Genomic DNA, 12142 nt, shown 5'->3' on the forward strand with positions numbered 1-12142 from the left:
TACGTTATTACACACTTTTAAAAGTGAAAAAGTGTGTAATAGTGTATTTTACACTGCTACACACTTTTTCGCAATTATACACTTTTACGTTATTACATACTTTTGTGAAAAAATGTAATAGTGTAAAATATACTATTACACGATTTTCGCGATTATTACACGAATTTTGAAAAAGTGTGTAATAGGGTATTTTACACTGTTACACATTTTTTCTCAATTACACACTTTTACGTAATTACACACTTTTGTGAAAAAATGTGTAACAGTATTAAGGGTATAATTGTACATTTACATCAAAAAAGGACTATTTTTTCTATATTTTTATTTAGATGAACATTTTTTCCTTTTCTTATACAAGAAGGGCTAATTGAGCCCATTAACTCAAATAAATATTATTGTCATATAACAAAAAATAAGAAAATGTCTACAAAGATTAAAAAAAATTAAAAATTATCCATTTTCTTATGGGAAAAAAAGTTAAATTTGTCCCTATCTCTCTCTCTCAAGTAGGGCTGGGAATCGGATCGGGATCGGGTACCCTACCCGAAAAAATCGGGTACCCGATCCCGAACACTTTTACGTAATTACACACTTTTGTGAAAAAATGTGTAACAGTATTAAGGGTATAATTGTACATTTACATCAAAAAAGACTATTTTTTCTATATTTTTATTTAGATGAACATTTTTTCCTTTTCTTATACAAGAAGGGCTAATTGAGCCCATTAACTCAAATATTATTGTCATATAACAAAAAATAAGAAAATGTCTACAAAGATTAAAAAAAAATTAAAAATTATCCATTTTCTTATGGGGAAAAAAGTTAAATTTGTCCCTATCTCTCTCTCTCTCTCAAGTAGGGCTGGGAATCGAATCGGGATCGGGTACCCTACCCGAAAAAATCGGGTACCCGATCTCGAATAAGACCGAAAATCGATACCCGACTCCGAACCCGATTTCTTAATCGGGTACCCTAATACCCGACTCGGGTATTCGGGTACCCTAATACCCGATTTTTTTTTAAAAAATTCGAAAATGTGCCCTCTATTTTAAGCCATTTCCCTAAACCAAGCCAATTCAAAGCAGCAGCAGGGCAGCAAATTCAAATGAGGCTAATCAGCAAATTCAGCCGAAATTCATACGAATCAAGAAAATCATACAAATCAATTTCAATTCAATGAGACAATGACCAAATTCAAAGCAACAAATTCAACATTAACATAGAAAATCTGTATTAAAAAAAGAAGAAGAAGAAAATGCGTAGAAGAAGTGGCGTTGTCGGAGCTCCACTGGCGGCACGACTGCTGCAGGGCGACAAGCCCGGCGACCCGACGGCGGCGGAACGAAGGGGCGACTGGGCGAGGGTCGTGGCTGGGGGGACTGGGAGCGAGCTCCTCACCGGCGACTGGCTCTGGCCTGGGCGATGACGGGCGGCGAGGGGTGCCGCTAGGTCGCCGACTCATCGGAGAGGGGAGGGATTTCTGCCCTGGAGTGGGGGCGGCGGCGGCAGGGGGAGAGGGAGGGATTACTTAAGGCTAGGATTGGGACTTCAATTTCAAATGGGAACGACAGATTGGGACTTTAATTATATAATTTAAAATTTATTAATTAAAAAATCGGGTAATTCGGGTATACCCGATACCCGATTTTTTCACACCCTAAATACCCGACCCCGATACCCGATTTTTTCGGGTCGGGTAATCGGGTACCCTATACCCAATCCCGAACTTCCCAGCCCTACTCTCAAGTCTCAACACAATTGTCTATCCCTCTCTTCTCTCTTTGTGGTGACGTGTCTCTGTTGGGACACAAAAGATATCCAACCAGTTTTGATGACACCAAAACCATTAGTTTGCTTCTCCTGTCGTTATCTCAATTGCAGGTCCAAAGGTTTCAGTTCTCACAGGCCTTGACTAGAGTTTCCAAGACGATAGATCAAGTGGACAAAGAACCAAAGACTGAAGATCAAAAATAGCTCTACTGAAGCACGCCTCACTGAAAGGACACACCTCGACTGGAAGTCTTCAGTCATCAGTCGTAGATGATCACACAACTCAACATCAGCATTTAACTGAAGACATCTCAAATACCAGTCGACATTCTGCATCTAACTGAAGAGAAGAGTGCCGGACATGCTACATTTAATGCTCAAGTACAACAACATTAAATGCCAAATATTTGAAGATCGTCCTTGCAAGTACGAGAGTTTCCTTTTGTGTGTAAAGATGCAGAAGCACCATCCTGACGACCATCTCTCCAACGGATCTATTCAAGACTTCGTCTATACATAGAGCTCGACGATCAGCTGCAATCTTCACCGATTCGAAGACGTACGCTGAAGCTCTACCGGAGTAAAGAGCCAGCAAATCCATAGATAGATTTCGAATCGAAGAAGATAGTAAATCATTGTTGTAAAATCAGTCTAGCTAATTATCAAAACTCTCTAAATAGACTAGGTACATCATGTAATATCATAAGTATAGTCTAGATTACATGAGAGTATTTTATCAGTAATCTTAGTTGGAAGAGCTCAAACCACATCTCTACAAGAGAAAAGGTTGAGTGGTTGTTTAGTACCGTTAAACTAAGCAGTTGGTCCCTTGGCACCAGTCAAGCTAAGTGGTTGTGGTTTAGTACCAGGAAACTAAACCGTAGGTCCCTTGGCACCCGGTAAGTCAAGTGGCTGTTGTATAGTACCAGAAAACTAAACTATGTAGGTTACTTTGGTATCGTCAAACCAAGACGGAGTCCAGCTTAAAGGTTCCAATTACCTTAGTATTAGCTGATTGGACACGACAGTGTCAGGGCGTGCTAAGTGTTAAAACCAATTCAGTTGGATTGGTAGGTTTGCTGTGCACCTCTAAGCATTAGCCCAGAGAAGTTTGTCAGACAAATTCTCTGGCTGTGGATGTAGGGGAGATGTCTCCGAACCACGTTAAAATCCTTGTGTTCTTTACATACTTTCAGTTATTTCCTTATCTGTGCTTAACTGTTTTCAACTGAACTAGATTAATTGAAAAGTGAAACTAAGAATTTTACAAAAGACAAACAATTTTCTAAAGGCTATTCACATTAAGTTTAAATTCTGCTGCTGAGTTATTAATCCTACCGACGATTCAACTGATAGTCAGAACTATTAATAACTCAGCTCTGTTTTACAAACTATTGACTGAAGCCTTACGTGGACATCAGTTAAGCTCATGTGCTCGACTGATGTCAATCTACTGAAGCATCTTCAGTATCATTCTTCAACCTGAAATTGGTTAAGTTTGATTATGCCTTGTGAAAATTAGCCCACATGTGTATTCTCCCCCCTCCCCCCATACACCTGTCAGTCAACCCTTCAGGATCCCAACAGTCACTCTCTCTTCTCTCTCTTGCGACCCGTCTGGCGGGGCGAGATTGATCAACGGCGACGAATCGCCGCTGAAGATCCAGTAGGACCAGCCATCGAATTCTAAAATGTTCCAACTGTGGGGATGTGTTTCTTCCTCAGATCTGTAATTTTTTTTATTTGTGGCAATCGCATCTCTGCAGATATCAGCCGCCGCCTCATACACGTTGCGCAGTGCGCAACTACCTCAGCCATGGCGGTGAAAAAATCAAGGCTCCCCCGCCGTCAGCGAAGTCCAGCAGAGGCAAGCAGAAAGGGAAAACAAAAAGAAAAGGTGAACAACATGGTTGTGTACGATAAGCTGCTGACAAAGGCGCCCAAGTACAAGCTCATCAATCCATCCTTGCAAGGAAGACCATTGGAGAATTTTATTAGAATGGTCTCCGCTCATGCAAGCCAGCAAATTAGATTTACACCTAGTGTTGTTTGTGAAGAGTTCGAGTTTTAAAGCTCGAATTCACAATTAGTTATCTTGGTTGTAAATTTGAGTTTTAAGACAATAATTCACAACTCGAATATATATTGGTTGTGAATTTGAGTTTTAAAGTTACAATTCACAACTCGAATATAGATTGATTGTGAATTCAAGTTTTAATACAATTCACAATTAGAAATAGTAACTCGAATTCACAACTAAAAAATTAATGGATAATTTTTACATTTTTTATGTGAAGAGAAAAATGGTAAGTGTGACGAATTAATTTTTAAATTTTTTATTTTAATGAATAATTTTTATTTTTACTACTTCAATTTGGATATTTTTAAAGTCCACTCTGAATATTTTGTGATTAGAGTTGATGAAATTAGTCTTATAATTAATGAAGAAAGTGGAAGATTGACGATATATATATATATATATATATATATATATATAGGAAGAGGTTCTAATAAAAACCTCTTTTAACATGAGAACTAGGAACCACATCTTAGCCTTTAAAATTGAAGATCTAGTGGTTAAGATTGATTGTTTTTAAATAGCCGCCTTTTTTGATTTGGTTAGTTCCCTTTTACCGTTTTTTTATTTTTGTTTACCCTTATAATTTTAATTATATTTGAATTACTAATTAAATTGTGCATTTGTATTATTAATCTCAGCCATCTATTTTTTCTAAATCAATGGTTTAGATTAGGGTCCTAGTTCTCATCTTAAGGGAGGTTTCTACATTAACCCCACCCTATATATATATATATATATATATATATATATATATATATAGGGTGGGGTTAATGTAGAAACCTCCCTTAAGATGAGAACTAGGACCCTAATCTAAACCATTGATTTAGAAAAAATAGATGGCTGAGATTAATAATACAAATGCACAATTTAATTAGTAATTCAAATATAATTAAAATTATAAGGGTAAAAATGTAATACTGAAATTCTAAATTAGTCACACGATTTCTTATTCCTAATTCATTTTGAATTGTTGACTTTTATCTTGGGTTTCAAGGTGAGTGGAGCCGCCTATGCACCTCCAACCCACCGATCAAAACTGTGGACGGCGATCGAAACGGTGCAAGTCGAAGGTGGTTTCCGGCGTTGTACTGTGCAAGTAGAAGGTGGTTTTCGACGTTGATCTGTGCAATTCGAAGGCTGTTTCCGGCGTCGATTTGTGCAAGTCGAAGGCGGTTTTCGGCGCTGATCAGTGCAAGGAGACGGTGGAGGCGATTGTCTCGGAACTGTGCAAGACGAAGGCGATTTTATAGCAGGCGGAGAAAGGCACGCATTTCTATGCATCTTTGGTCTAAGGCCGCGACGGCGACAGAGGTGTTTAACACATCTGACCGCGGCGATTTAGCTTTCCGTTGATTGATTTAGTACCGGCGGCAACCGAATCCGGGTTTTTTAAGTTTTTGACATTCATCTGCACTTTGAAATTTAGTTTGCATAGTTCCTTGATTGAGTTGCACAGTTTCATGTCTTATTGCTTAGTTTCTTATTTTGTTGCATAGTTCGAAATTCTAGATGCATAGATTATAATGCATAGTTAATATATCTTCTTGCACAATTAAATTAGTTTTTGCTTCGTGTGGTCGATCTGAAATTTGCTCAAGAACTTGATGGAATTTGTTTAGTATAACTGGTGTTTCTAATTTTCATGATTAAAACGTGTAATTGAATAGGTTTGGGAATTTGATGAAGCTGTCGTTTGTTTCGAAATTATTGAACATTAATTTCTTGAATGCACAACTGATTGATTCAGATGCATAGTAGGGATTGAAATTGAGTAGTAGGTTTCGATGTTGTGTAGGTGTATAAGTTTTAGTAGCATACTTGAAGATATCCTAATTGCATAGTTAGTTGATGAAGTACATAGATCATTTTTTTGGCTTGTATTGCATATATTATAATTTTGGATGCGTAGTTTGAGTTGCATAGTTGGAAGTTGAAGTGCATAGATGATTATTCGGGTTGTGTTGTAGAAGATGAAATTGTAATTGCATTGTTCATAGATGGAGTGCATAGGTCCTTTATTGATTCGCAATTCATAGATTAAATTGCATAGTTGATTATTGAAAATGCATATATGAAATTTGACAGTTGGTTTTCAAATATTAAATAGCACATTAGAGTTTCAAAATTGCATAGATAAAATTATAATTGCATAGTTAATTGTACAAAGTGAAGTGAAGAACATAAAAAGTATTTAATTTCTGTATTACATTTCTACCATTTTAGTAATTTCAATTACATTTAAATTATAAATTAAAATGTGCATCTGTACTATAATCTCAGTCCTCTATTTTACTTAAATCAATGATTGTTATTGGTTCTTAGTTACAATGCAACTAAAATCTACATATAAATGGAATGAACTGCATAATTAATTGTGCAAAAAAGTAAAAGGGAATGCAACTCAAAAATTAAACGTGCAACAGTAGACATATAATTATGCAACACAATAATATATTATGCAATTATATAATTTACTTATGCAACTCATAGATATTATGCAAATAAATTTTAAAATAATATTCATTAAGTCTTAACGTACAATACAAATAAAATAAGGCTATCTATAATTATAAAATAATATTCACTAAGTCTTAGTATCTATTATTGAGTATAATTAAAAAACAAGAAGAAGAAAAAAACGGCACTAACAATTTAATCCAATATTTTAGAGTGTTTAATTAAATAAGAATAATATATAAGGACTAAAATATCCTTCTAGTAAACAAAAATAAAAAAACGGTAAAAGGGAACTAACCAAATCAAAAAAGGCGGCTATTTAAAAACAATCAATCTTAACCACTAGATCTTCAATTTTAAAGGCTAAGATGTGGTTCCTAGTTCTCATGTTAAAAGAGGTTTTTATTAGAACCTCTTCATATATATATATATATATATATATATATATAGTTCAATAAAAACATCATTTAACAAATAACATAACGATAGAGTATTATATAGAACTAGAATCAATAATAACAAATTGCACGGAACTTATAAAATAACTTCCATACATAAATGACAAGCATGGACTAACTTCCATCCATACATAAAATAAAATAATGAAACAATCTAGAAAGTTGAAATAAAAAGGTGACAAGCCAGGCATCCTAACTATTTGGAAAATGTTTATTTGTATCTATAAGTTTTGGTCCCTGTAATTTGTATTGTTGTTATGTCTTGAATCTCCCGCTTCGCACTTCGAGAATCTTCCAACGGCATGCAGTTTTGGGCTTTAAGTCCAATTTAGATGTTTTATCTCAGTACTATATATACTTGAGATCTGTAATCTGTAACCCTAACCGCATAATAAAATATGTTCTCCTCTCTGCCCGTGAATGTAGCTAAATAATTCATATGTTATAACCACAAAACTAATATAAAGTTATTATAAATAAAGACATAAAGTAATTTCGTATCGAATTTTAATGTTATATGCTAGTTAACGAAAATATACATTCTGACCCTCAACAGTTTAATCATACTCCCTCCGTCCCCAAAATAAGTTCCTCTTTGGGGACGGCACGGGTTTTATTGATAGTGGGAAAAAAATGTTATACTCCCTCCGTTCACCAAAAAAACTCCTACTTGCCCTTAAATATTTGTCCACGAAATAAACTCCTACTCTGCTTTTTGGACAATTATACCCTCCCTTGCTTTTCAAATTACTACACTTTTACCTATTGGACCCACTTTACTCTACCATTACTTATGTAATTAGTCTCCCTTAAACTTATTATTATTATTATTATTATTATTATTATTGTTGTTGTTGTTGTTGTTGTTGTTGTTATTATTATTATTATTGTTGTTGTTGTTGTTGTTGTTGTTGTTATTATTATCCTTATTATTGTTATTGTTATTTTTATTATTGTTGTTGTTGTTGTTGTTATTATTATTATTATTATTATTATTATTATTATTATTATCAAATAGCTAGTGAAAGATTGGTAAAAGTAATTACAATACATAAACACTACCCTTTTAGTCTTTTACATCACCTTTACACCACCTTTTTCAGTTTTCTTAGTCTCCGTGCCGAACCCCAACTGAGAGTTTTTTTGGTGGACGGAGGGAGTAATTAGTATTGAGAGTGGTGAAAAAGTGAAAAAGTGTTATAATTAGTATTGGAAGTGGTGAAAAAGTGAAAAGTAAGAATAAATAAAGTATTATTAGTGGTGGGGTAGTTGTCCAAAAATAGAAAGAAAGAAAGATGAACTTATTTGGGGGACGTCCCAAAATAGAAAAAGAGGAACTTATTTTAGGGACGGAGGGAGTATTTGACAACAAGAGAGTGACTAGATTCTACAAATGAACGAGAGCAAATATTCAGCCCCTTGGTACAAATTAAGCTAAGGCTTACGCCACACTTAATATTACCTTCTTTAAAAAAATTATGCTATTTAAAAACTTGAACATTTAAATTTGGATAAATATAAGTTTTTGATTAATCGTTTGGGCATTTTCACAAAAATATCTCACGTCTCACCTTAAGGATAATTACAAATTAATATCCATTGTTCTATTTTTTTTTTCTTATTTTTTTTTCTTGATAGTTTTTCGCAAACTATCAAGAAACAAGCGGAGGCGCCGAGTGCTCTCTGGCCTAAGCCATAGCTGATACCATACCAGGCAAAAGTTGTCAACAATGTCAATTTGATCGGTAATGTTGAGATTCATGTTAAGTTTGTAAAGCAAGAAACATTTTACCGTCACCGTGATTTCTCTGCAGTGTGGGGACGAGAGGGCCGGGTTCTCTGTCGATTCGTGTCAAGGTAGTTGAGATGTGTGGTGAGTGAGAGTTTGGGAAAGTTTCATGTTGTGGCTGAGAGTGTCAACTTTGTTGAGGGAGGCATTGGATGATGAGGTAGAGTTGTGGCGCCAGTGGTGTGGTGGTCGACACTGATGGGAGGGTATGGTAAGGTTTTAGAGTTGTGGCATCTGAATCTGAATGAGGGAAGGGAATGAAGGGGGAATGTGAGGGTTCAAGGAAGAAATCGTTTGTCTCGATGATTCTTCAGACCCGTTTTCCAAATAAGTGGATTTTCATTATTTTTTTTTTAAATCACGTGTACTGCCAACATGGCACTTGGTCGATTGTCGAATTATTTTGCGGGTCATAAATTAAAAAATTAAAATGGTGGATATTATTTATAATTACACTTAAGGTGAGATATTTTTGAAAAAAAAACGCTCAAATGATGTGTAAAAAACTGATATTTACCCTTTAAATTTGGTTAAATATCTCTTTAAATCCCAAACTATTTTCATACTATCAATTATATCATGAACTATCGAAAATGATTTTTTGAACCTTGAACCATCAATTTTATATCAATTGTATCCTTTATTCATTTTTCACCCTTTGATTTTTTATTTAGTAAGACATATAATCAAGTCGTTTTATATAATGTAGGTAAAAAAAAAAATTCGCATCGTGACATCCGGCTAGCCAAAGTAAATTTTTGGAGCAAAAGAAAATGAACGAAATAATATAATTGATACAAAATCAATAATTCAAAATTTAAAAAATTAATTTTAATAATTCCAAATATAATTAATAGTGCGAAAATAATTTGAAATTTAAACTAATATTTACCCTTTAAATTTAGACATAACATGGACATTGTTTCTGCTTGGTTTCCCAAGTAATTAAGGCTACTAGCTGTAGCACAATAATTTTAGTACCATGCATCTCTTTACATAAAAATATACAGTTATCATAAAAGAATATTTGAGGAAAACAAAAATGGTAATGTAAGAAGGAGAATAAATTAACAATAAATTACCGCATAAGATTAAGTCCCATTGATTTCGGTCTCTGTCCAAAAAATCTCTCTAGCTTGATTTCGCTCTCTCTCTCACTACGCAGACACAGACAGAGACAGAAAGTGGAGTGAAATGGCTAGTGGTGGGGGATATGGCAGCTCGAACCAGAAAACAGATTACGTGTTCAAGGTGGTGTTGATCGGCGACTCCGCCGTCGGGAAATCCCAAATACTTTCGCGTTTCTCTCGCAACGAGTTCAGCTTGGATTCTAAGGCTACTATCGGTGTCGAGTTCCAGACTCGCACCATGGTTATACAGCACAAGTCCGTCAAAGCTCAGATCTGGGACACCGCTGGCCAAGAGAGGTAGATTTGTGTATGTGCTGGATCCATTTGATTTTCTGAGTTTTATTGGTTTAGGATTTAGCTAGATGCACGAAATTGAGCTCTTAGATTAGGTTTTTAAGTTCGATGTTTTAGTTATTGCGAATTTTACAATTCTGAAGAGGCTGAGTTGGTAGCTTTGATACTGAGCTGTTTGATTTGATGTGAAGTTGATGTTTGTTTGGGAAGGCAATCCATGTTATTTTTAAATTTCTGTTGTGAAAGAGTTGTTTATGTATGCCAAATGAGGAATTGCTGATTAGTAGTTGAGATCGGGTTTGGTGAATATTCTCAGTCGCTCAAAAATAAAGTCCTCTGTTTTGTATGTATGTTTAGTTGGAAAAGATAATTAATGGGGCTGGTAAAGAGTCTTGCATTGCCAATTCTTGGGGTAAGACCAATATCTAGTCACAGGCAAACAGCAGTGATGATCTTATGACTGGATCAAATTTATATGAATGGCTGCATATTATAGTTTGTTGCTTTGACTAGGTTGCCAATGAGGTGAGGATTCACTACACACACACTGACTCTCTCTCTCCCTCTATATGTATGTATGTGTAAAATCTTTGGTACATAGTTATTTACAAAATATCATATATGCATTCATATATATACAAATTATATTATAATCATTTCTTGCATTTCTTTTAGATATCTAAATCTTCAAAAATCACAAATTTCAAATTCAGGAAATAATGAAAATGTATTTGTGGCTATAAGGATGGGGAAAGTCATGGAGATATAAGATGACTAGCTACTTTTGTAGGTTGAATCATGTACAAGGACCAGGGACCATTTAACAAGGTATCGAAGCACCTGTTTTATAGGCTATGATGGGTTTGGTTTAGATGGCACACTTGACTTGAGGGAAAGTTTTAGAAGGTAGTCTTTTGTCTCACATAGCAATTGTTAGGGGTACTTGTGTTCTGGGCACCATCTTCCTATAAGCAAGCAGTTCCAGGGGAAAGTTCTACCTAAGGTTCATTTGTCTCTTCATTTTGCAAATTGTAGTACAAAATCAAATTAAGATGTTTTTTTTTATTGGCCTAACATGGTATGGTACATTGACCAATTTATTTTATCTTTACCTAGGTTCATTTGTCGCTTAGTTGGGCTCATATATGGATAATTGTTCTCAACAGTTCAGGTCGAGTTGGTTAAAATTGAGCACCATAATTGAATCAAAATTATAGACTGTTATCCCACATATGTTGCATAACTTTCCATGAGAAATATTTGGTGGAAAATGAGAATAATTTTAACTATAGATGCACTTTGTTGTAATATCTGTGGGCGCTCTCATGTGAAACCTCAATAACCTTTATCTAAGAAACTTGACCAACATCTTGTAAATGAGAATTTTCTTATCCCTTTTACATTTATAAAAATGATGTATAAAAATTATATTTGGGTTTTGATATCACTCTCATATCCAAACTGTCGCAAATGCATGTTATGTTTTGATTCTGATCTGATAGCAATGTGGTTCTAACATCCGCAGATACAGAGCTGTCACGAGTGCTTATTACAGGGGTGCTGTGGGGGCTATGCTGGTTTACGACATTACTAAGCGGCAGACCTTCGACCACATTCCACGTTGGCTAGAAGAGTTGCGCGCTCATGCAGACAAAAACATTGTAATAATCCTAATTGGGAACAAGAGTGATCTTGAAGATCAGAGAGCAGTGCCGACAGAGGATGCTAAGGAATTTGCTGAAAAAGAAGGCTTATTTTTCTTAGAAACCTCAGCATTGGAAGCAACCAACGTGGAGGAGGCATTCGTGACAGTGTTGACAGAGATTTTCAACATTGTTAACAAGAAGAATCTTGTTGCCGGTGACGACGAAATGAACAACAATCCGGCGTCGTTAGCTGGTAAGAAGATCCTCATTCCTGGCCCAGCTCAAGTAATCCCAGAAAGGAATACGATGTGCTGTAGATCATGATTTCTTGGTTTAATATTTCTCGTCTGGAATTAGTTATTTTTTTGAGTTAGTCTGGAATTATTTTTTTGTGTGTTACTTTTACCATGTCAGAGTGACTGCGTGATGGGTAAATGGTCATTTGTTATCGGCATGGAGATTAGGGTTGAGAAGATTTAAACTTTGTTTGGATTAATTGTTATTGTCCTTTAAAACCA

At 35.2% G+C, this 12142-nt stretch overlaps 1 protein-coding gene across 1 annotated transcript; it reads left to right on the plus strand.

Moving 5' to 3' along the window:
* Positions 1-9561: 9561 nt before the first annotated feature.
* On the plus strand, positions 9562-12142 carry LOC131001457 (ras-related protein Rab11D). Its single transcript, XM_057927848.1, has 2 exons — positions 9562-9981; positions 11504-12142. Exons 1-2 carry the CDS (start codon positions 9749-9751, stop codon positions 11946-11948), a joined length of 678 nt encoding a protein of 225 aa, XP_057783831.1. The 5' UTR covers positions 9562-9748; the 3' UTR covers positions 11949-12142.

Source organism: Salvia miltiorrhiza, chromosome 8 (assembly GCF_028751815.1).
Source record: "Salvia miltiorrhiza cultivar Shanhuang (shh) chromosome 8, IMPLAD_Smil_shh, whole genome shotgun sequence".
Lineage (NCBI taxonomy): Eukaryota > Viridiplantae > Streptophyta > Magnoliopsida > Lamiales > Lamiaceae > Salvia > Salvia miltiorrhiza.

What these genes read in the sequence shown, in the direction of transcription:
- LOC131001457 (XM_057927848.1), top strand. Translation starts at nt 9,749, where the DNA reads ATGGCTAGTGGTGGGGGATATGGCAGCTCGAACCAGAAAACAGATTAC. An exon ending in GACACCGCTGGCCAAGAGAG is followed by an intron (nt 9,982 to 11,503) that starts GTAGATTTGTGT and finishes TAACATCCGCAG; the next exon opens with ATACAGAGCTGTCACGAGTG.